General features: G+C 41.7%; 1 protein-coding gene across 2 annotated transcripts in view; it reads left to right on the top strand.

Moving 5' to 3' along the window:
* LOC124124605 (hemicentin-2-like) overlaps positions 1 to 25,747 on the top strand; it is a 368,103-nt gene that overhangs the window by 255,260 nt on the left and 87,096 nt on the right. For both annotated transcript variants that reach the window (XM_048403772.1, XM_048403774.1), the window contains exon 4: positions 6,301 to 6,419. In XM_048403772.1, coding sequence (XP_048259729.1) covers positions 6,301 to 6,419 — 119 coding nt within the window. The remainder of the gene's footprint in view (positions 1 to 6,300; positions 6,420 to 25,747) is intronic.

A 25,747-nucleotide genomic window follows, 5' to 3' on the forward strand; every position in this document is an offset into this window, starting at 1 on the left:
CCTACAGTAGTTGGCCTTCAGTGGGATGACTAATGCAGTCCTACAGTAGTTGACCTTCAGTAGGATGGCTTATGCAGTCCTACAGTAAGTGGTCTTCAGTGGGATGACTGATGCAGTCCTACAGTAGTTGACCTTCAGTGGGATGACTGATGCAGTCCTACAGTAGTTGACCTTCAGTTGGATGACTGATGCAGTCCTACAGTAGTTGACCTTCAGTGGGATGACTGATGCAGTCCTACAGTAGGTGACCGTCAGTGGGATGACTTATGCAGTCCTACAGTAGGTGACCTTCAGTGGGATGACTGATGCAGTCCTACAGTAGTTGACCTTCAGTAGGATGGCTTATGCAGTCCTACAGTAAGTGGTCTTCAGTGGGATGACTGATGCAGTCCTACAGTAGGTGACCGTCAGTGGGATGACTGATGCAGTCCTACAGTAGGTGACCATCAGTGGGATGACTTATGCAGTCCTACAGTAAGTGGTCTTCAGTGGAATGACTGATGCAGTCCTACAGTAGTTGACCTTCAGTGGGATGACTCATGCAGTCCTACAGTAAGTGGTCCTCAGTGGAATGATTGATGCAGTCCTACAGTAGTTGACCTTCAATGGGATGAATGATGCAGTCCTACAGTAGTTGACCTTCAGTAGGATGGCTTATGCAGTCCTACAGTAGTTGACCTTCAGTAGGATGGCTTATGCAGTCCTACAGTAGGTGACCTTCAGTGGGATGACTAATGCAGTTCTACAGTAGTTGACCTTCAGTGGGATGACTAATGCAGTCCTATAGTAGATGTAGGTGGCCGTCAGAAGGATGACTGATGCAGTCCTATAGTAGATGTAGTTGACCTTCAGTGGGATGACTTATGCAGTCCTTCAGTAATTGACCTTCAGTGGGATGACTAATGCAGTCCTACAGTAGTTGACCTTCTGTGGGATGACTGATGCAGTCCTATAGTAGATGTAGTGGACCTTCAGTGGAATCGCTCATGCAGTCCTACAGTAGGTGGCCATCAGTGGGATGACTGAAGCAGTCCTACAGAAGGTGACCTTCAGTGGGATGACTGATGCAGTCCTACAGTAGTTGACCTTCAATGGGATGACTGATGCAGTCCTACAGTAGTTGACCTTCAGTGGGATGACTGATGCAGTCCTATAGTAGATGTAGTGGACCTTCAGTGGAATCGCTCATGCAGTCCTACAGTAGGTGGCCATCAGTGGGATGACTGAAGCAGTCCTACAGAAGGTGACCTTCAGTGGGATGACTGATGCAGTCCTACAGTAGTTGACCTTCAATGGGATGACTGATGCAGTCCTACAGTAGTTGACCTTCAGTGGGATGACTAATGCAGTCCTACAGTAGGTGACCTTCAGTGGGATGACTGATGCAGTCCTACAGTAGTTGACCTTCAGTGGGATGACTAATGCAGTCCTACAGTAGTTGACCTTCAGTGGGATGACTAATGCAGTCCTACAGTAGTTGACCTTCAGTGGGATGACTGATGCAGTCCTACAGTAGGTGACCTTCAGTGGGATGACTGATGCAGTCCTACAGTAGTTGACCGTCAGTGGGATGACTGATGCAGTCCTACAGTAGTTGACCTTCAGTGGGATGACTGATGCAGTCCTACAGTAGGTGACCGTCAGTGGGATGACTAATGCAGTCCTACAGTAGTTGACCTTCAGTGGGATGACTAATGCAGTCCTACAGAAGATGACCTTCAGTTGGATGACTGATGCAGTCCTACAGTAGTTGACCTTCAGTGGGATGACTGATGCAGTCATACAGTAGGTGACCTTCAATGGGATGCCGTGTGTTTAACCCCTTTTGCAGGCAACCTCTCCTCATCCCCAGTGGATTCCTGTTTCTCACTAAGCTTGAACAATCGATAGCATACAATACTTAGTGTCTCGAAGGTTCTGTGTATATTGTCAGTATGATTCTAATATTGTTTATATAGAGAAAAATAAATTTTAAAGACAGATCAAATTTAATAATGCCTTCAGTCTAGTTTGATTTACAGCATGGGGGAAAGTCAGGACACAGACACATTCCATCACAACAAATTCATGGTTGATCAATCCTTAGTTTAACATGAAAGGGTCCCAACACATACCCTCTTTTAACATCTTATGGTATGATGCGGCAGGGGATCGAACCCCCGACCTTCTGATCTGGGCATACACTAGACCACGGAGGTGGTCTCTAGTAATAAAATATAGTGATTATGTCAATATGAATGCTAGTTGTGTAATGTTATGATGATATCGACATTAAGAATGCTTGTCATGCAATGTAATAATGATATCTTTTTGTAGAATGCTAGTTGTGCAATGTAATAGTGCATGATAGGATATAATTATGAAGAAGGATATGAAGAGTACATGTCAAGCAATGTAATAATGTGCCCTGCAATGTTATGATAATATCAATATGCAATATGCCACCAAACTCCCTAAAAATGTGCCACCATTGACCTCGGGGAAACTCCCTTGTGCCACCATGGACCTCAGGGAAACTCACTTGTGCCACAGAGCTCAGGGAAACTCCCTTGTGCCACCATGAACCTCAGGGAAACTCCCTTGTGCCACAGAGCTCAGGGAAACTCCCTTGTACCACCATGAACCTCAGGGAAACTCCCTTGTGCCACCATGGACCTCGGGGGAACTCCCTTGTGCCAAAATGGACCTCAGGGAAACTCCCTTGTGCCACAGAGCTCAGGGAAACTCCCTTGTGCCACCATGGACCTCAGGGAAACTCCCTTGTGCCACCATGGGCTTCAGGGAAACTCACTTGTGCCACAGAGCTCAGGGAAACTCCCTTGTGCCACCATGAACCTCAGGGAAACTCCCTTGTGCCACAGAGCTCAGGGAAACTCCCTTGTACCACCATGAACCTCAGGGAAACTCCCTTGTGCCACCATGGACCTCGGGGGAACTCCCTTGTGCCAAAATGGACCTCAGGGAAACTCCCTTGTGCCACAGAGCTCAGGGAAACTCCCTTGTGCCACCATGGACCTCAGGGAAACTCCCTTGTGCCACCATGGGCTTCAGGGAAACTCCCTTGTGCCACCATAGACCTCAGGGAAACTCCCTTGTGCCACCATGGACCTCAGGGTAACTCCCTTGTGCCACAGAGCTCAGGGAAACTCCCTTGTGCCAAAATGGACCTCAGGGAAACTCCCTTGTGCCACCATGAACCTGAGGGAAACTCCCTTGTGCCACCATGGACCTCAGGGAAACTCCCTTGTGCTACCATGAACCTCAGGGAAACTCCCTTGTGCCACCATGGACCTCAGGGGACCTCCATTGTGCTACAGAGCTCAGGGAAACTCCCTTGTGCCACCATGGACCTCAGGGAATCTCCCTTGTGCCACAGAGCTCAGGGAAACTCCCTTGTGCCACCATGGACCTCAGGGAATCTCCCTTGTGCCACAGAGCTCAGGGAAACTCCCTTGTGCCACCATGAACCTCAGGGAAACTCCCTTGTGCCACCATGGACCTCGGGGGAACTCCCTTGTGCCACCATGAACCTCAGGGAAACTCCCTTGTGCCACCATGGACCTTGGGAAAACTCCTTTGTGCCACCATGGATCTCAGGGAAACTCCCTTGTGCCACAGAGCTCAGGGAAACTCCCTTGTGCCACCATGAACCTCAGGGAAACTCCCTTGTGCCACAGAGCTCAGGGAAACTCCCTTGTACCACCATGAACCTCAGGGAAACTCCCTTGTACCACCATGGACCTCGGGGGAACTCCCTTGTGCCACCATGGACCTCGGGGGAACTCCCTTGTGCCAAAATGGACCTCAGGGAAACTCCCTTGTGCCACAGAGCTCAGGGAAACTCCCTTGTGCCACCATGGGCTTCAGGGAAACTCCCTTGTGCCACTATAGACCTCAGGGAAACTCCCTTGTGCCACCATGGACCTCAGGGAAACTCCCTTGTGCCACAGAGCTCAGGGAAACTCCCTTGTGCCAAAATGGACCTCAGGGAAACTCCCTTGTGCCACCATGAACCTCAGGGAAACTCCCTTGTGCCACCATGGACCTCAGGGGACCTCCATTGTGCTACAGAGCTCAGGGAAACTACCTTGTGCCACCATGGACCTCAGGGAATCTCCCTTGTGCCACAGAGCTCAGGGAAACTCCCTTGTGCCACCATGGACCTCAGGGAATCTCCCTTGTGCCACAGAGCTCAGGGAAACTCCCTTGTGCCACCATGAACCTCAGGGAAACTCCCTTGTGCCACCATGGACCTCGGGGGAACTCCCTTGTGCCACCATGAACCTCAGGGAAACTCCCTTGTGCCACCATGAACCTCAGGGAAACTCCCTTGTGCCACCATGGACCTCGGGGGAACTCCCTTGTGCCACCATGAACCTCAGGGAAACTCCCTTGTGCCACCATGGACCTTGGGAAAACTCCCTTGTGCCACCATGAACCTCAGGGAAACTCCCTTGTGCCATCATGGACCTCGGGAAAACGCCCTTGTGCCACCATGAACCTCAGGGAAACTCCCTTGTGCCACAGAGCTCAGGGAAACTCCCTTGTGCCACCAAGGACCTCGGGGAAACTCCCTTGTGCCACCATGGACCTCGGGAAAACTCCCTTGTGCCACCATGGACCTCGGGGAAACTCCCTTGTGCCACAGAGCTCGGGGAAACTCCCTTGTGCCACCATGGACATCAGGGAAACTCCCTCTGCCACAGAGCTCAGGGAACTGTTGCATTACCAATAAGTTTGAGTATGTCTACACATATTGTCAAGGTGGTGGATCAATATATCACCAGACTTCCCAGGTGTCCCTGAATAAATAACCTCTACATGATTTCAGTAACTGAGAATACATCATGTTGATACTGACCAGCAAATAGACTGATTGACAGCAGATTCTCCACTGATTGCATCAATGTACAAACTGTGGGCTGTATGTGTTGATGTCGAATGTCAGCTGATAATCACATGAATGTACACCAACTTTCCCCTCTGAACATCTCCTGGTCTTTCAGTGTCATCTTTACAAATCCTCCTGAATGACATGTTCCCGGTGGACTCACACACTGTACATTAATCTCTACATTCCAAGTGACATTTGTATGATCCCTGTGAAGGACGGGGATGATCTGCCTTCAGGTGGATGTGTGTTGCCATGAACTGGGCAAGCTGCATCAGTCATGAGGCTGTCATGAGGCCGTCATGAGGCTGTCATGTAAATTGGTGAAGTGAAGAGTTCCTGAAGCCATCATCCAATGTTGATTCAAGGAGACGTTTCAGGAAGTTTAAGAACCTCGTAACTGAATCTCTCATATTTTTTGTCAGTTTAGTAGAAATTGAAAGTATATAAATCATTAGAATTATTGAGTAGTGGTGGTTGAGTTGCAACACAATTTCCTTTATTTTCATCAATATGATTTTCATCCATGAAGTATCAGTTATATACATCATGTATGCTTCAATGTCAGTTATATGCATCATGTATGCTTCAGTGTCAGTTATATACATCACGTACATGCTTGTGTCAGTTATATACATCATGCATGCTTCAGTGTCAGTTATATACATCATGTATGCTTCAATGTCAGTTATATACATCATGTATGATTCAGTGTCAGTTATATACATCACGTACATGCTTCAGTGTCAGTTATATACATCATGTATGCTTCAGTGTCAGTTATATACATCATGTATGCTTCAGTGTCAGTTATATACATCATGTATGCTTCAATGTCAGTTATATACATCATGTATGCTTCAGTGTCACTTATATACATCATGTATGCTTCAATGTCAGTTATATACATCATGTATGATTCAGTGTCAGTTATATACATCACGTACATGCTTCAGTGTCAGTTATATACATCATGTATGCTTCAGTGTCAGTTATATACATCATGTATGCTTCAGTGTCAGTTATATACATCATGTATGCTTCAATGTCAGTTATATACATCATGTATGCTTCAGTGTCACTTATATACATCATGTATGCTTCAATGTCAGTTATATACATCATGTATGCTTCAGTGTCAGTTATGTACATCATGTATGCTTCAATGTCAGTTATATACATCATGTATGCTTCAATGTCAGTTATAAACATCATGTATGCTTCAATGTCAGTAATATGCATCATGCATGCTTCAGTGTCAGTTATATACGTCATGTATGCTTCAGTGTCAGTGTCAGTGTCAGTTATATACATCACGTACATGCTTCAGTGTCAGTTATATACGTCATGTATGCTTCAGTGTCAGTGTCAGTGTCAGTTATATACATCAACTGTTGTTGTGCCTGCAGAGCCAGTCGACTTGCCGCCTCCAGAGCCGGAGTTCCTAACTGTGCCCAACAACATCACCGTGCGCGAAGGGGAACTTGCAAAGTTGCCATGCTCCGTGCTGCACCTGGGAACAAAACAGGTAACAGACACCTCGTAAAGTACACTTAAGATATATCCTGCAATACAGACAGCTGGCATAGTACACTTAAGATATATCCTGCAATACAGACAGCTGGCATAGTACACTTAAGATATATCCTTCAATACAGACAGCTGGCATAGTACACTTAAGATATCTCCTGCAATACGGACAGCTAGCATAGTACACTTAAGATATCTCCTTCAATACAGATAGCTGGCATAGAACACTTAAGATATCTCCTGCAAAGAAACAGCTGGCATAGTACACTTAAGATATCTCCTGTAATACAGATAGCTGGCATAGTACACTTAAGATATCTCCTGCAATACGGACAGCTGGCATAGTACACTTAAGATATCTCATGCAATACAGACAGCTGGCATAGTACACCTAAGATATCTCCTGTAATACAGATAGCTTGCGTAGTACACTTAAGATATCTCCTTCAATACAGACAGCTGGCATAGTACACCTAAGATATATCCTGCAATACAGACAGCTTGCACAGTACACCTAAGATATCTCCTGCAATACAGACAGCTTGCGTAGTACACTTAAGATATCTCCTGCAATACGTACAGCTTGCATAGTACACTTAAGATATCTCCTTCAATACAGATAGCTGGCATAGTACACTTAAGATATCTCCTGCAATACTTGCGTAGTACACTTAAGATATCTCCTTCAATACAGACAGCTGGCATAGTACACCTAAGATATATCCTGCAATACAGACAGCTTGCACAGTACACCTAAGATATCTCCTGCAATACAGACAGCTTGCGTAGTACACTTAAGATATCTCCTGCAATACGGACAGCTGGCATAGTGCACTTAAGATATCTCCTTCAATACAGATAGCTGGCATAGTACACTTAAGATATCTCCTGCAATACAGACAGCTTGCATAGTACACTTAAGATATCTCCTACAAACAGACAGCTGGCTTAGTACACCTAAGATATCTCCTTCAATACAGATAGCTGGCATAGTACACTTAAGATATCTCCTGCAATACAGACAGCTTGCACAGTACACTTAAGATATCTCCTGCAAACAGACAGCTGGAATAGAACACTGAAGATATATCCTGCAATACAGACAGCTTGCATAGTACACCTAAGATATCCCCTGCAATACAGACAGCTTGCATAGTACACTTAAGATATCTCCTGCAATACGGACAGCTAGCATAGTACACTTAAGATATCTCCTTCAATACAGATAGCTGGCATAGTACACTTAAGATATCTCCTGCAAACAGACAGCTGGCATAGTACACCTAACCGTCTCATGCAATACAGACAGCTGGCATAGTACACTTAAGATAGCTCCTTCAATACAGACAGCTGGCATAGTACACTGAAGATATATCCTGCAATACAGACAGCTGGCATAGTACACTGAAGATATATCCTGCAATACAGACAGCTGGCATAGTCCACTTAAGATATATCCTGCAATACAGACAGCTGGCATAGTACACTTAAGATATCTCCTGCAATACGGACAGCTGGCATAGTACACTTAAGATATCTCCTCAATACAGACAGCTGGCATAGTACACTTAAGATATCTCCTTCAATACAGACAGCTGGCATAGTACACCTAAGATATCTCCTGCAAACAGACAGCTTGCATAGTACACTTAAGATATCTCCTGCAATACAGACAGCTGGCATAGTGCACTTAAGATATCTCCTTCAATACAGACAGCTGGCATAGTACACTTAAGATATCTCCTTCAATACAGACAGCTGGCATAGTACACTTAAGATATCTCCTGCAAACAGACAGCTGGCATAGTACACTTAAGATATCTCCTGCAATACAGACAGCTGGCACAGTACACTTAAGATATCTCCTTCAATACAGACAGCTGGCATAGTAGTCTAGTAAGTATTGTAATCCCTGGATACTACAGGCGTAGTTATGTGTAGTTTAACAAGAATAGTTGCTGCAGCTTATTTGATGTGAGAAAGGAGGGCTATAATGTCTCTTTACATGACAGTGAGACGTTTTCTAAAACAAACACATGACACACTGACATCATGTCTGTCACACAGAACAAACACATGACACACTGACATCATGTCAGTCACACAGAACAAACACATGACACACTGACATTATGTCTGTCACACAGAACAAACACATGACACACTGACATCATGTCTGTCACACAGAACAAACACATGACACACACTGACAACATGTCTGTCACACAGAACAAACACATGACACACTGACATCATGTCTGTCACACAGAACAAACACATGACACACTGACATCATGTCTGTCACACAGAACAAACACATGACACACACTGACAACATGTCTGTCACACAGAACAAACACATGACACACTGACATCATATCTGTCACACAGAACAAACACATGACACACTGACATCATGTCTGTCACACAGAACAAACACATGACACACTGACATCATGTCTGTCACACAGGACAAACACATGACACACACTGACAACATGTCTGTCACACAGAACAAACACATGACACACTGACATCATGTCTGTCACACAGGACAAACACATGACACACTGACATCATGTCAGTCACACAGAACAAACACATGACACACTGACATCATGTCTGTCACACAGAACAAACACATGACACACACTGACAACATGTCTGTCACACAGAACAAACACATGACACACTGACATCATGTCTGTCACACAGAACAAACACATGACACACACTGACAACATGTCTGTCACACAGAACAAACACATGACACACTGACATCATGTCTGTCACACAGAACAAACACATGACACACTGACATCATGTCTGTCACACAGGACATGTGTGACTGTGTGACAGACATGATGTCAGTGTGTCATGTGTTTGTTCTGTGTGACATACACAAAGCCACAACACAAAACTTTAGATGATTGCATCACACAATAGCTGATTGTTCCTTTTTAATAAACATGAGTCATAAATGATGTATCATGACATGATACCAATTAATACCATAGTGTGTAGTTAAGTATTCAGGCATTAAATGTACATCTACACAGACGACTAGGCGCCGACATGAATTCGTTCTGAAAAGGCCAAGGTAGCAGGTCAGGAAATATTTATAGAAAATGGAAACTAATCACTCCTTGTTCTGTTTGTGATACTCATAAGTTTTGTGTAAGATGCATTGAGGCAATGCACATATAAAAGATATTGATTTGGGTACACATGTATGTCCTGTGTTACATCCGTACATCGCCAACAAAACAAGGATAGCCTTGTATTGATTTGATGAGGGATACAACTGCCATGTTGATCTGACCCTTGCGAACACAGACGTCACAGGCTATTTAACAAACCTTCTGTCTGATGTTGCCGATACAGCACTGTATCAGTTCTTCCATCGAAGAAGGTTGGGAAGACCTATCTCAAGCCAAGAGGGAGTCAGTCAGAGAAATCATTGTGGTTGTGTGGCATTACAGTGACCTGCTACTTGCCTGCACTTACTGAGGGACGGCTGAATCAGCCACTACCTACACACAATATTTAACTAAAATGCGTTCATTAATATGCAATAGAGAATCGTATATGTTTTATTGTTTTTTCTTGGAAAATGACCTAATGCACTTTAGTGGGTGAAGAGTTGTGCTAAAGGGAATATTAGCTTTACTCTAAGACTGTACTGAAAGCAAAGTCTATGGATGTGTAGTAATTCTATACTCCTAATAGGCAAGTCTAGATATGTGGACAGTACGCTCCAGTCTCTTATAGGGACAACTTGTTCTTATTGTTTACATAATCTAGATATTATGATTTAAAGTAATAATTATTGCCTCAGAGACAGGTTGATGTGTAGATGTGTAGATGTTTCCACTACTAGAATGTAAATGAAAAGCTTCTTGAAGCTGAGATGATTTGGTTCAGTTTACGCCAATGAAGGAATACTTTAAATACTAACCTTGATTTCATAAGTTTTTGCATCTAAGTGTAGTTTTGGAGTTGATTGTTTTTATACCTCAGATGAATTATATGTGACTTATATGAATTGCAAAACTCTCATGATATATGGATCCGATACTCCAGATGTACTGGTTATGTTCATATAGTTATTGGGTGTGCCCACTTCCTGGGGCCACTGGCTGTCCTTCTGCAAGGCCATGTCTGGTGCATGTGACTGTGCCTGTTGGAGCTCAGTAACTGTTTCAAAACAAATATTAAGGTTTAAAATGTTATATTTAGTGCTGGCTAATCTACAAGAAAATAGTTCCACATTGTAAAGAGAGTATGTTTATTTCCATTCTACCATGACAAAATTAAATGCAATCCTTTGGTGCAAATATATTGAGTAAAATGGCTAAGGGGGATTCCAGTGGATTGTTAAGGTTGAGGCGAACACAGATCACTGCCCTTCAGTAAAAGCTGCATATACTTGTTTGTGTGTTTGCTTGTTTAATGCCACATTCGGCAATATTCCAGCTGTATGATGGCGATCTGTTAATAATAAAATTTGGACCACACAATCCAGTGATCGATATTGTGAGCATAGGTCGTTGCAATTCGGATCTGGTCACATGCAATCAGCCCAGGCGCTGAGGCGGACCACCCAGTCCATTTAGTCGCCTCAGATACCGTCCATGGCTTGCTGGTATTCTTACCTGGAATCCCCACAGGTTCTGTGTATTCTGACATTATGTTCTTATAGCAATAAACCTTCCATGTTAAACCCTAAAGAAGCAAACCTTGCAATGTTTGGTTGTAAACCACCCATCATTGTTATGATATTACACAAGTCATCATGGTTGTTGTCATACCAAATATAGGACATCACAGTGAGGTGAGGTGAGGTGAGGTGAGGTGAGGTGAGGTGAGGTGAGGTGAGGTGAGGTGAGGTGAGGTGAGGTGAGGTGAGGTGAGGTGAGGTGAGGTGAGGTGAGGTGAGGTGAGGTGAGGTGAGTGAGTGAGTATCACCAGTGGTTGACAGGATGAGTGATAATTCATGCTGTGGGGTTAAGTGACAAATAATCAGTCTGCTCACACATTGCAAACCATCCAAGTGTCACTTGTCATCTCTTACCACAAGGCCCAGTGAATGTGTGAGTGAGTGACCACAAGGCCCACTGAGTGAGTGAGTGAGTGAGTGACCACAAGGCCCAGTGAATGAGTGAGTGAGTGAGTAAGTGATGACAAGGCCCAGTGAAAGAGTTAGTGAGTGAGTGAGTGAGTGAGTGACCACAAGGCCCAGTGAGTGAGTGAGTGATGACAAGGCCCAGTGAATGAGTGAGTGAGTGACCACAAGGCCCAGTGAATAATGAGTGAGTGAGTGACCACAAGGCCCAGTTGTTTGAGTCACCTCAAATCCCTGTGCAGCATTTCATCCCACCGTCATGTCAGAATCCTATGTGGGTGTGAATCCCAGTTTTTACTCATAGTGATTCTTGGTTTGGCAGCACAATTCTCGCAATAATGGTAACGTTCTAGAGTATAGTGAAGGCCTGGGGTATGGTAAAGTTCTGGGGTATGGAAAAGTCATGGGGCATGGTAAAGTTCTAGGGTATGGTAAAGTTCTAGGGTATTGTAAAGGTCTTGGGTATGGTACAGTACTTGCATGTGGTGAAGTTCTAGGATCTGGTAAAGTTGTAGGGTATGGTAAAGTTCTTGGATGTGGTAAAGTTCTAGGGTATGGTAAAGTTCTAGGGTATGGTAAAGTTCTTAGATGTTGTAAAGTTCTTGAGTATGGTCAAGATCTAGGATGTTGTAAAGTTCCATTGTATGGTAAAGTTCTAGGATGTAAAGTTGTAGGGTATGGTAAAGTTGTAGGGTATGGTAAAGTTATGGGGTATGGTAGAGTTCTAGGGTGTGGTGACGTTCTTGGGTATGGTAAACTTTTAGGGTATGGTAAAGTTGTAGGATGGGTTTAAGTTATTGGATGTGGTGAAGTTCTAGGATATAGTAAAGTTGTTGATGTAGTAAAATTCTTGGATATGGTAAACTTCTAGGCAGGGGTCCGGAAAATTTAAAATCCCAATCGGACATTTGCATTTAGGCCACGCCACTTCAAACAGCGTATTTTAGGACGCCTTTTCACACACATTACAAGTTGTTACGAGACTATTATCCCATATTTGGTTATCACGTGTGCTTAACAAGTTTTTTTTAAACTAAAGATTATTTAAGGGTATGGTAAAGTCCCAGGATATTGTAAAGATCTAGGATGTGGTGATGTTCTTGGGTATGGTAAAGTTCTAGGATATTGTAAAGTTCTAGGGTATGGTAAAGTTCTAGGGTATGGTAAGGTTCTAGGGTATGGTAATGTTCTAGGATGTGGTGATGTTCTTGGGTATGGTAAACTTACAGGGTATGGTGAGGTTCTAGTATGTGTCGATGTTCTTGGGTATGGTAAAGTTCTAGGATGTGGTAAAGTTCCAGGGTATGGTTAACTTCAAGGGTATGGTAAGGTTCTAGGATGTTGTAAAGTTCTAAGGTATGGTAAGGTTCTTGGGTATTGTAAGGGTCTAGGGTATGGTAAGGTTCTAGGATGTGGTGATGTTCTTGGGTATGGTAAAGTTCTAGTTTGTGGTAAAGTTCTAGGATATGGTAAAGTTCTAGGATGTGGTAAAGTTCCAGGGTATGGTAAGGTTCTAGGGTATGGTAAGGTTCTAGGGTATGGTATGGTTCTTGGGTATGATACACTTCCAGGGTATGGTAAAGTTCTAGGATGTGTTGAAGTTCTAGGATGTGGTAACGTTCTAGGTTATGGTAAAGTTCTAGGATATGTTACAATTCTAGGATTTTGCTATGTTCTAGGGTATGGTAAGGTTCTAGGATGTGGTGTTTTTCTTGGGTATGGTAAAGTTCCAGGGTATGGTAAGGTTCTAGGATTTGGTAAAGTTCCAGGGTATGGTAAAGCCCTAAGGTGTGGTGATGTTCTTGGGTATGGTTTAGTTCCAGAGTATGGTAAAGATCTAGTGTGTGTTGAAGTTCTATGATGTGGTAAAATTCTAGGGTATGGCAAAGTTCAAGGGTATGTTCCAATTCTAGGATTTTGCGTTGATCTAGGGTATGGTAAAGTTTTCTGATGTGGTAAAGTTCTAGGATGTGGTGATGTTCTTGGGTATGGTAAAGTTCCAGGATATGGTAAAGATCTAGGATGTGGTAAACTTCCAGGGTATGGTAAGGTTCTAGGATGTGGTAAAGTTCCAGGGTATGGTAAGGTTCTAAGGTGTGGTGATGTTCTTGGGTATGGTTAAGTTCCAGGGTATGGTAAAGATCTAGTGTGTTGTAGTTCTTTGATTTGGTAAAGTTCTAGGGTATGGCAAAGTTCTAGGATATGTTTCAATTCTAGGATTTTGCGATAATCTTGGGTATGGTAAAGTTTTCTGATGTGGTAAAGTTCTAGGATTTGGTGATGTTCTTGGGTATGGTAAAGTTCCAGGATATGGTAAAGATCTAGGATGTGGTAAACTTCCAGGGTATGGTAAGGTTTTAGGATGTGGTGATGTTCTTGGGTATGGTAAAGTTCCAGGGTATGGTAAAATTCAAGGATGTTGTAAAGTTCTAGGGTGTGGTAAGGTTCTAGTGTATGGTAAAGTTCTAGGGTATGGTAAGGTTCTAGGATATGGTAAGGTTCTAGGGTATGGTAAGGTTCTAGGATGTGGTGATGTTCTTGGGTATGGTAAAGTTCCAGGGTATGGTTAAGTTCTAGGATGTTGTAAAGTTCCAGGGTATGGTAAAGATCTAGGATGTTGTAAAGTTCTAGGGTATGGTAAGGTTCTTGGATATGATAAACTTCCAGGGTATGGTAAAGTTCTAGGATGTGGTAAAGTTCTAGGGTATGTTACAATTCTAGGAATTTGCAATGTTCTAGGGTATGGTAAAGTTCTTGGATGTGGTAAAGTTCAAGGATGTGGTGATGTTCTTGGGTATGGTAAAGTTCCAGGATAAAGTAAAGATTTGGGATGTCATAAAGTTCTAGGGTTTGGTAAAGTTCCAGAGTATGGTAAAGATCTAGGATGTGGTAAAGTTCCAGGGTATGGTAAGGTTCAAGGGAATGGTAAAGTTCTAGTGTATGGTAAAGTTTTAGGATGTGGTAAAGTTCCAGGATATGGTAAAGTTCTTGGATGTTGTAAAGTTCTAGGGTAAGGTATGGTTCTAGGGTATGGTAAAGTTCTTGGGTATGGTTAGGTTCTTTGGTATGTTAAAGTTCCAGGATGTTGTTAAGATCTAGGATGTGGTGATGTTCTTGGGTATGGTAAAGTTCTAGGATGTGGTGATGCTCTTGGGTATGGTAAAGTTCTAGGCTATGGTAAGGTTCTTGGGTATGGTAAAGTTCCAGGATGTTGTAAAGATCTAGGACGTGTTGAAGTTCTAGGATGAGGTAAAGTTCTAGGGTATGTTAGAATTCTAGGAATTTGCGATGTTCTAGGGTATGGTTAAGTTCTTGGATGTGGTAAAGTTCAAGGATGTGTTGATGTTCTTAGGTATGGTAAAGTTCCAGGATATGGTAAAGATCCAAGATGTTATAAAGTTCCAGGGTATGGTAAAGTTACAGGGTATGGTAAAGTTCTAGGATGTGGTAAAGTTCCAGGGTATGGTAAGGTTCAAGGGCATGGTAAAGTTCCAGGGTATGGTAAAGATCTAGGATGTGGTAAAGTTCCAGGATATGGTAAAGTTCTTGGATGTTGTAAAGATCTAGGATGTGGTGATGTCTCTTGGGTATGGTCAAGTTCTAGGATGTGGTGATGCTCTTGGGTATGGTAACGTTCTAGGCTACGGTAAGGTTCTAGGGTATGGTAAAGTTCTAGGATGTTGTAAATTTCTAGGGTATGGTAAGGTTCTAGGGTATAGTAAGGTTCTAGGGTATGGTAAAGTTCTTTGGTATGGTTAGGTTTAAAGGTATGGTAAAGTTCCAGGATGTTGTAAAGATCTAGGATGTGGTGATGTTCTTGGGTAAGGTCAAGTTCTAGGATGTGGTGATGCTCTTGGGTATGGAAAAGTTCTAGGCTACGGTAAGGTTCTTGGGTATGGTAAAGTTCTAGGATGTTGTAAATTTCTAGGGTATGGTAAGGTTCTAGGGTATAGTAAGGTTCTAGGATGTGCTGAAGCTCTTGGGTATGGAAAGTTCTAGGATATCGTAAGGTTCTAGGATGTGGTGAGTTCTAGCATATGGTAAGGTTCTAGGATGTTGTAAAGTTCAAGTGTATGGTAAGGTTCTTGAGTATGGTAAAGTTCTCGGGTATGTTAAGGTTCTAGGATGTGGTGATGTTCTTGGGTATGGTAAAGTTCTCGGGTATGGTAAGGTTCTAGGATGTGGTGAGTTCTAGCATATGGTAAGGTTCTAGGATGTTGTAAAGTTCAAGTGTATGGTAAGGTTCTTGGGTATGGTAAAGTTCTTGGGTATGGTAAAGTTCTAGGATGTGGTGATGTTCCTGGGTATGGTAAAGTTTCAGGGTATGGTAAAGATCTAGGATGTGTTGAAGTTCAAGGATGTGGTAATGTTCTAGGGTATGGTAAAGTTCTAGGTTTTGGTAAAGTTCTAGGATGTGGTAAAGTTCTAGGATATGGTAAAGTTCTAGGATGTGGTAAAGTTCCAGGGTATGGTAAGATTCAAGGGTATGGTAAAGTTCCAGGGTATGGTATGGTTCTTGGGTATGATACACTTCCAGGGTATGGTAAAGCTCTAGGATGTGTTGAAGTTCTAGGATGTGGTAACGTTCTAGGTTATGGTAAAGTTCTAGGATATGTTACAATTCTAGGATTTTGCTATGTTCTAGGGTATGGTAAGGTTCTAGGATGTGGTGTTTTTCTTGGGTATGGTAAAGTTCCAGGGTATGGTAAGGTTCTAGGATTTGGTAAAGTTTCAGGGTATGGTAAAGCCCTAAGGTGTGGTGATGCTCTTGGGTATGGAAAAGTTCTAGGCTACGGTAAGGTTCTAGGGTATGGTAAAGTTCTAGGATGTTGTAAATTTCTAGGGTATGGTAAGGTTCTAGGGTATAGTTAGGTTCTAGGATGTGCTGAAGCTCTTGGGTATGGTAAAGTTCCAGGGTATGGTAAGGTTCTAGGATTTGGTAAAGTTTCAGGGTATGGTAAAGCCCTAAGGTGTGGTGATGCTCTTGGGTATGGAAAAGTTCTAGGCTACGGTAAGGTTCTAGGGTATGGTAAAGTTCTAGGATGTTGTAAATTTCTAGGGTATGGTAAGGTTCTAGGGTATAGTTAGGTTCTAGGATGTGCTGAAGCTCTTGGGTATGGAAAGTTCTCGGGTATGGTAAGGTTCTAGGATGTGGTGAGTTCTAGCATATGGTAAGGTTCTAGGATGTTGTAAAGTTCAAGTGTATGGTAAGGTTCTTGGGTATGGTAAAGTTCTCGGGTATGGTAAAGTTCTAGGATGTGGTGATGTTCCTGGGTATGGTAAAGTTTCAGGGTATGGTAAAGATCTAGGATGTGTTGAAGTTCAAGGATGTGGTAATGTTCTAGGGTATGGTAAAGTTCTAGGTTTTGGTAAAGTTCTAGGATGTGGTAAAGTTCCAGGATATGGTAAAGTTCTAGGATGTGGTAAAGTTCCAGGGTATGGTAAGATTCAAGGGTATGGTAAAGTTCCAGGGTATGGTATGGTTCTTGGGTATGATACACTTCCAGGGTATGGTAAAGCTCTAGGATGTGTTGAAGTTCTAGGATGTGGTAACGTTCTAGGTTATGGTAAAGTTCTAGGATATGTTACAATTCTAGGATTTTGCTATGTTCTAGGGTATGGTAAGGTTCTAGGATGTGGTGTTTTTCTTGGGTATGGTAAAGTTCCAGGGTATGGTAAGGTTCTAGGATTTGGTAAAGTTTCAGGGTATGGTAAAGCCCTAAGGTGTGGTGATGTTCTTGGGAAGGTTTAGTTCCAGAGTATGGTAAAGATCTTGTGTGTGTTGAAGTTCTATGATGTGGTAAAATTCTAGGGTATGGCACAGTTCCAGGGTATGGTAAAGTTCCAGGGTATGGTAAAGTTCTAGGATGTTGTAAAGTTCCAGGGTATGGTAAGATTCAAGGGTATGGTAAAGTTCCAGGGTATGGTAAAGTTTTAGGATGTGGTAAGTTCCAGGATATGGTAAAGTTCTTGGATGTTGTAAAGTTCTAGGGTAAGGTATGGTTCTAGGGTATGGTAAAGTTCTTGGGTATGGTTAGGTTTGAGGGTATGGTAAAGTTCCAGGATGTTGTAAAGATCTAGGATGTGATGATGTTCTAGGGTATGGTAAAGTTCTAGGATGTGGTGATGCTCTTGGGTATGGAAAGTTCTAGTGTATCGTAAGGTTCTAAGATGTGGTGAGTTCTAGCGTATGGTAAGGTTCTAGGATGTTGTAAGGTTATGTGTATGGTAAGGTTCTTGGGTATGGAAAAGTTCTCGGGTATGGTAAGGTTCTTGGGTATGGTAAAGTTCTAGGATGTGGTGATGCTCTTGGGTATGGTAAAGTTCTAGGATGTTGTAAATTTCTAGGGTATAGTAAGGTTCTAGGATGTCCTTGACTTGTCCTTGCGTGCAAAGAAAGCTTTAATAAGTGTAATGTCTATTTCTCATAAAGTGGGATCGATGTCACCTAATATCTTCTTTAAGCTTTTTGATACCCAGATACAACCAATTTTATTGTATGGTTCTGAAGTATGGGGATTTCAATGTTATGACTGTTTAGAGAAGGTTCATTTAGTAGCATGTAAAAAGTTTCTTTGTGTCGGATCTTCTACACCAAATTGCATAGTTTATGGTGAATGTGGTAGATACCCATTATATATTAATTCTCAGATCAGATGTTTAAAATACTGGTTTAAAATTCTTCATATGCATGACCAACGTCTCCCATAATTATCTTATAACATGCTTCTACATTTAGATAACATGGGAAAGAATACTTGGACATCGCATATAAGAAATCTTTTATTTTCGCATGGTTTGGGTTTTATATGGCTATGTCAGTCAGTTGGAAATGTAAATATGTTTCTTAATGAATTTTGGAATCGGTCTATAAATATGTTCTACCAAGAATGGCACTCCACTTTAGAGGATAGTTCACGTTATGAATATTACAAAACTTTCAAGACTTTACTTCAACAGAAATATATTTATCAGTACTCACTACGGAAAACTTAAGAAAACAGTTAATTAAATATCGACTTGGTTTGCTAGACCTATTTGTAAATGAAGGAAGAAAACTGTCCATTGAAAAAATGAAAAGAATTTGTCCATTGTGTAAGCTAGAGATAGAAAATGAAATTCATTTTGTGTTTGTCTGTCCATTTTACAATGATCTCCGAAAGAAATATATAAAAGTTTATTTAATAGCAATGTCACCGATAAACGCCTTTGTAGTTATGCTGACGACAAAGAACGGATCAAATATATTAAATCTTTCTCTTTATATTAAGCATGCATTAGCCAAAAGTAATGATTCAATCAAACAACGTGTATATCCCAATGTGTAACAAATATAATTGTATCTACATGCGTAACTCTTTCTTGTATATGGGCCGGTGGCCTTTTGTACAATAAACTTCTTTGATTTGATTTGGATGTGGTGATGCTCTTGGGTATGGAGAGTTCTAGGGTATGGTAAGGTTCTAGGGTATGGTAAAGTTCTATGATGTGGTGATGTTTTTGGGTATGGTAAGGTTCTATGATGTGGTGAAGTTCCAGGGTATGGTAAGGTTCTAGGGTATGGTAAGGTTCTAGAATGTTGTAAAGTTCTAGGGTATGGTAAGGTTCTCGGGTATGGTAAAGTTCTCGGGTATGGTAAGGTTCTAGGATGTGGTGATGTTCTTGGGTATGGTAAGGTTCTAGGATGTGGTGATGTTCTTGGGTATGGTAAAGTTCTAGGATGTGGTGATGTTCTTGGGTATGGTAAGGTTCTAGGGTATGATAAGGTTCTAAGATGTGGTAAAGTTCTAGGGTATGGTAATGTTCTTGGGTATGGTAAAGTTCTAGGGTATGGTTAGGTTCTAGGGTATGGTAAGGTTCTAGGATGTGGTTAGGTTCTAGGGTATGGTAAAGTTCTAGGGTATGGTTAGGTTCTAGGGTATGGTAAAGTTCTAGGGTATGGTTAGGTTCTAGGGTATGGTAAGGTTCTAGGATGTGGTCATGTTCTTGGGTATTTTAAAGTTTTAGGATGGGGTAAAGTTCTAGGGTATGGTAAAGTTCTAGGATTTGGTTAAGTTCCAGGGTATGGTAAAGATCTAGGATGTTGTAAAGTTCTAGGGTATGGTAAGGTTCTAGGATGTGGTGATGTTCTTGGGTATGGTAATGTTCCAGGGTATGGTTAAGTTCTAGGATGTTGTAAAGTTTCAGGGTATGGTAAAGATCTAGGATGATGTAAAGTTCTAGGGTATGGTAAGGTTCTTGGATATGGTAAACTTCCAGGGTATGGTAAAGTTCTAGGATGTGTTGAAGTTCTAGGATGTGGTAATGTTCTAAGGTATGGTAATGTTCTAAGGTATGGTAAAGTTCTTGGATGTGGTAAAGATCTAGGATGTGGTAAAGTTCCAGGTTATGGTAAGGTTCTAGGGTATGGTCAAGTTCTTTGTTGTGGTAAAGTTCTAGGATGTGGTGATGTTGTGGGTTATGGTAAAGTTCTAGGTTATGGTGATGTTCTAGGGTATCTTAAAGTTGTAAGATGTGGTAAAGGTCTTGGATGTGGTAGAGTTTTGGTGTATGGTAAAGTTCTTGGGTATGGTAAAGTTCTTGGATAGGTGCTGTATAGTTCTAGGATGTGGTAAAGTTCTAGGTTTTGGTGATGTTGTTGAGTATGGTAAAATGCTAGAGTATGGTAAAGTTTTAGGGTATGGTGATGTTCTAGGGTATCTTAAAGTTGTAGGATTAGGTAAAGTTCTTGGATGTGGTAGAGTTCTGGTGTATGGTAGAGTTTTGTGTATGGTAAAGTTCTTTGATAGGTGTAGTCCTAGGGTATGATATAGATCTAGGATGTGGTAAAGTTCTAGGTTTTGGTAAAGTTCTAGGATGTGGTGATGTTCTTGGGTATGGTAAACTTCTAGGGTATGGTAAAGTTCTAGAATGTTGTTATGTTTTAGGGCTTGCATCCATTCTTGCCACATGCAGCTTACATGCTGTGATATAACAGAAATACTGTTCGCTGCGTGTTAAACCCCAGTCACAACAAGCATCCACACAGTGATTACTATTGACATTGTGCCACTAAACAGCAGTAAGACTGAACTTCATGTGACTCATCAGTGATTGCTAACGTCCTGGTGTGCAACATTCAAACATGCTTGACCCATGTGCAGTTATTAAACACTTGAGCAAACCTCAATGATGTGGACACGTTGTACATATCTAATCTGTCTTTGAAATTTGATGCAATTCATTAATTGTCTATATGCTGAGTCAGCATAAGCTCCTTTAACCAGCACCTTCAATCATTGTGTAATGATCACATGCATGGTCTTGAAACACGGCCGATGTAAAACAACTCAGGAACAATCAGGAACACAATTAACACCTCACTGTTTAGTGGGATATCAAATTAATCTGTGTACAGACACTGTCTCGGGGGGGGGGACATTAACAATGCATACGGTGCTAGGCCCTGAATGAATCTGTCAGACAGAACAGTTTTTATTACACATCGTAATGGTATTATCCATTCCCCACTGTGTATCATTGTTAAGATAATGTAGTGTTTGCGCAAGGAAAATCTTGAATACCAATTCTATTTGTTCATTATTATCAGTGCTGAATGATTAAAGATTAATTCCATGTTGCAAGATTTGGGGGAGGTGGGAAAATCAAGGAGAGTGGAGTGCACTTCAGATATATATATCTGTTGTGATATTCTGCCTGTGGAGATGTGTATCATTATTTACAGTTTAGGGATGTATGTTTGATGATATATTGCCTCAGGGAAGGTTGTGTATGATGTTTAGGGGATGTATGTGTGGGTGATGATATATTGCTACAGTAAAGGGTGTGTATCATGTTTAGAGATGCATGAGGGTGATATATTGCTACAGTTAAGGGTGTGTATCATGTATTGGGATGTATGGGTGATGATATATTGCTACAGTGAAGGTTATGTATCATTTTTAGGGGATGTATGTTTGATGATATATTGCTACAGTGAAGGTTGTGTATCATTTTTAGGGGATGTATGTGTGGGTGATGATATATTGCTACAGTGAAGGGTGTGTATCCTATTTAGGAGATGTATGTTTGATGATATATTGCTTCAGGGAAGGGTGTGTATCATGGTTAGGGGGATGTATGTTTGATGATATATTGCTTCAGTGAAGGATGTGTTTCATGTTTAGGGGATGTATGTTTGATGATATATTGCTTCAGGGAAGGGTGTGTTTCACGTTAAGGGGATGTATGTTTGATGATATATTGCTTCAGGGAAAGGTGTGTTTCACGTTTAGGGGATGTATGTTTGATGATATATTGCCTCAGGGAAGGGTGTGTTTCACATTTAGGGGATGTATGTTTGATGATATATTGCTTCAGAGAAGGGTGTGTTTCATGTTTTGGGGATGTATGTTTGATGATATATTGCTTCAGGGAAAGGTGTGTTTCATGTTTAGGGGATGTATGTTTGATGATATATTGCTTCAGGGAAGGGTGTGTTTCTTGTTTAGGGGATGTATGTTTGATGATATATTGCTTCAGGGAAGGGTGTGTTTCATGTTTAGGGGATGTATGTTTGATGATATATTGCTTCAGGGAAGGGTGTGTTTCTTGTTTAGGGGATGTATGTTTGATGATATATTGCTTCAGGGAAGGGTGTGTTTCATGTTTAGGGGATGTATGTTTGATGATATATTGCCTCAGGGAAGGTTGTGTATGATGTTTAGGGGATGTATGTGTGGGTGATGATATATTGCTACAGTAAAGGGTGTGTATCATGTTTAGAGATGCATGAGGGTGATATATTGCTACAGTTAAGGGTGTGTATCATGTATTGGGATGTATGGGTGATGATATATTGCTACAGTGAAGGTTATGTATCATTTTTAGGGGATGTATGTTTGATGATATATTGCTACAGTGAAGGTTGTGTATCATTTTTAGGGGATGTATGTGTGGGTGATGATATATTGCTACAGTGAAGGGTGTGTATCCTATTTAGGAGATGTATGTTTGATGATATATTGCTTCAGGGAAGGGTGTGTATCATGGTTAGGGGGATGTATGTTTGATGATATATTGCTTCAGTGAAGGATGTGTTTCATGTTTAGGGGATGTATGTTTGATGATATATTGCTTCAGGGAAGGGTGTGTTTCACGTTAAGGGGATGTATGTTTGATGATATATTGCTTCAGGGAAAGGTGTGTTTCACGTTTAGGGGATGTATGTTTGATGATATATTGCCTCAGGGAAGGGTGTGTTTCACATTTAGGGGATGTATGTTTGATGATATATTGCTTCAGAGAAGGGTGTGTTTCATGTTTTGGGGATGTATGTTTGATGATATATTGCTTCAGGGAAAGGTGTGTTTCATGTTTAGGGGATGTATGTTTGATGATATATTGCTTCAGTGAAGGATGTGTTTCATGTTTAGGGGATGTATGTTTGATGATATATTGCCTCAGGGAAAGGTGTGTATCCTATTTAGGGGATGTATGTTTGATGATATATTGCTTCAGTGAAGGGTGTGTTTCATGTTTAGGGGATGTATGTTTGATGATATATTGCTTCAGGGAAGGGTGTGTTTCATGTTTAGGGGATGTATGTTTGATGATATATTGCCTCAGGGAAGGGTGTGTTTCATGTTTAGGGGATGTATGTTTGATGATATATTGCTTCAGAGAAGGGCGTGTTTCACATTTAGGGGATGTATGTTTGATGATATATCACTACAGTGAAGGGTGTGTATCCTATTTAGGGGATGAATGTTTGATGATATATTACCTAAGGGAAGGGTGCGTTTCACGTTTAGGGGGATATATGTTTGATGATATATTGCTTCACGGAAGGGTGTGTTTCATGTTTAGGGGATGTATGTTTGAAGATATATTGCCTCATTGAAGGGTGCGTTTCACGTTTTGGGGATGTATGTATGATGATATATTCCTTCAGTGAAGGGTGTGTTTCATGTTTTGGGGATGTATGTTTGATGATATATTGCTTCAGTGAAGGGTGTGTTTCATGTTTAGGGGATGTATGTTTGATGATATATTGCTTCAGGGAAGGGTGCGTTTCACGTTTAGGGGATGTATGTTTGATGATATATTGCTTCAGGGAAGGGTGCATTTCACGTTTAGGGGGATGTATGTTTGATGATATATTGCTTCAGTGAAGGGTGTGTATCCTATTTAGGGGATGTATGTTTGATGATATATTGCTTCAGGGAAGGGTGCGTTTCACGTTTAGGGGATGTATGTTTAATGATATATTGCTTCAGGGAAGGGTGTGTTTCATGTTTTGGGGATGTATGTTTGAGGTTCATGTGTCATTGGTTGTTGATTTATGCAAGAGCCCAGTGCTCTAATCATTCATGGCTTGTAATGTTGAACATCTTGGATCACACTGACCTGTTTACAATAGTTGTTTCCTGCTGGACAATACTGGACAATACAGGACAATACTGAACCATACTGGACAATATCTTGTCAACTGAATACTGACTTTCTGCTTGGTTTTGAACTTCACCATTTGGAAAAGTTTCTCCATTTCCATGAGATAATGAGTGCCAGTCTAGCCAAGGTGGCTCCATAACATACTTGGCACATTCCTTGTTATGGCAGATCAATCCAGTACTTAGCTAGAATAAGAGGATTAACTTAGTGATTCAGGTAAAGAATTCAGGCTAATGGTATTCACAGTATTCTGGCAGACAAGACTTCTGGTCAGTCATTCTCTGTAGTGCATCCAGTCAGTACACTGACATTGCGTGCTATGTGTCCAGCACCTTTCATTTAAAACACATCTGTGACATCATTCTATTGTTTGAAAGCTCCATTATTTTTCAGGAATGGAGAGATGTTTGTCAACTATACATTATCTTGAACCAACATTTGAATAAATTTCCACTTGGAATAGACTGAACTATATTTTACATTTATTGACAAGTAAATAATGTCATTTTTTTTCCAAAAACGTGTCACATCGTTTGATTTGAGGATGTGTAATTGTCAACCTCAGCTATGGCGGCACATGAAGGTATGGTGTGAAATTAACTATAAAATATTTTCATAATTTTACCTGCAACAATGTTTATCTTTATAGCAATAAGATAAACCTTGATGAGAAAAAACAAATCAAGTGATGTATTATATATCCTTGTTTCCTTGTTTGGGGCTCTATATTTCCTATCATTCCTGTCAGCATGTGTTGACAATGTGCAAGCGATTGATGAAAACTAGTTCCCGACTCAAGGAAATTATGAAGAGCCGTGAACCATGCATTGTAAATGTCAGCTCACGACGGAGCTTGGTGCACGTGCAACAGTGGCAGAGAATGTATTCCTCGTGCATCACGCAAGGGCGACTCGCGTATAAATACAGTCTACAAAGAGTTCTGGTTTATTTTTCAAATATTTTCCACAGCAGAATATTTTGTCAAAGGGTAAAAGTAGGGATGTGTTTTAAGTAGGGGAATATCCTTGTAACTCTATTCTTTAAAAACAATTGGCCTTGGCTCCTGCAGGGCCTCTCCTCCATCATTTGTAAGACATGGAGAGTTCCTCGGACATTCCCCTCTACGTACTTTCACATCTCGCCCAGCCATTCCTCCTGTTTCCATGTCTCCCTGCTGTACAGCAATACCATGTATTTGCAATGTCACATCTCACCCAGCCATTCCTCCTGTTTCTGTGTCTCCCTGCTGTTCAGTGATACTGTGTATTTGTACTGTCACATCTCGCCCAGCCATTCCTCCTGTTTCCTTGTCTCCCTGCTGTACAGCGATATTGTGTATTTGTACTGTCACATCTTGCCCAGCCATTCCTACTGTTTCCGTGTCTCCCTGCTGTACAGCGATACCATGTATTTGTTCGGTCACCTCTCTCGCCCAGCCATTCCTCCTGTTTCCTTGTCTCCCTGCTGTACAGCGATACCATGTATTTGTACTGTCACATCTCGCCTAGCCATTCCTCCTGTTTCCATGTCTCCCTGCTGTAAAGCGATACTATGTATTTGTACTGTCACATCTCGCCTAGCCATTCCTCCTGTTTCCATGTCTCCCTGCTGTACAGCGATATTGTGTATTTGTACTGTCACATCTTGCCCAGCCATTCCTACTGTTTCCGTGTCTCCCTGCTGTACAGCGATACCATGTATTTGTTCGGTCACCTCTCTCGCCCAGCCATTCCTCCTGTTTCCGTGTCTCCCTGCTGTACAGCAATACT

The sequence above is a fragment of the Haliotis rufescens genome, unplaced genomic scaffold, assembly GCF_023055435.1.
Source record: "Haliotis rufescens isolate VD_foot unplaced genomic scaffold, xgHalRufe1.0.p SCAF_1, whole genome shotgun sequence".
Taxonomy (NCBI): domain Eukaryota; kingdom Metazoa; phylum Mollusca; class Gastropoda; order Lepetellida; family Haliotidae; genus Haliotis; species Haliotis rufescens.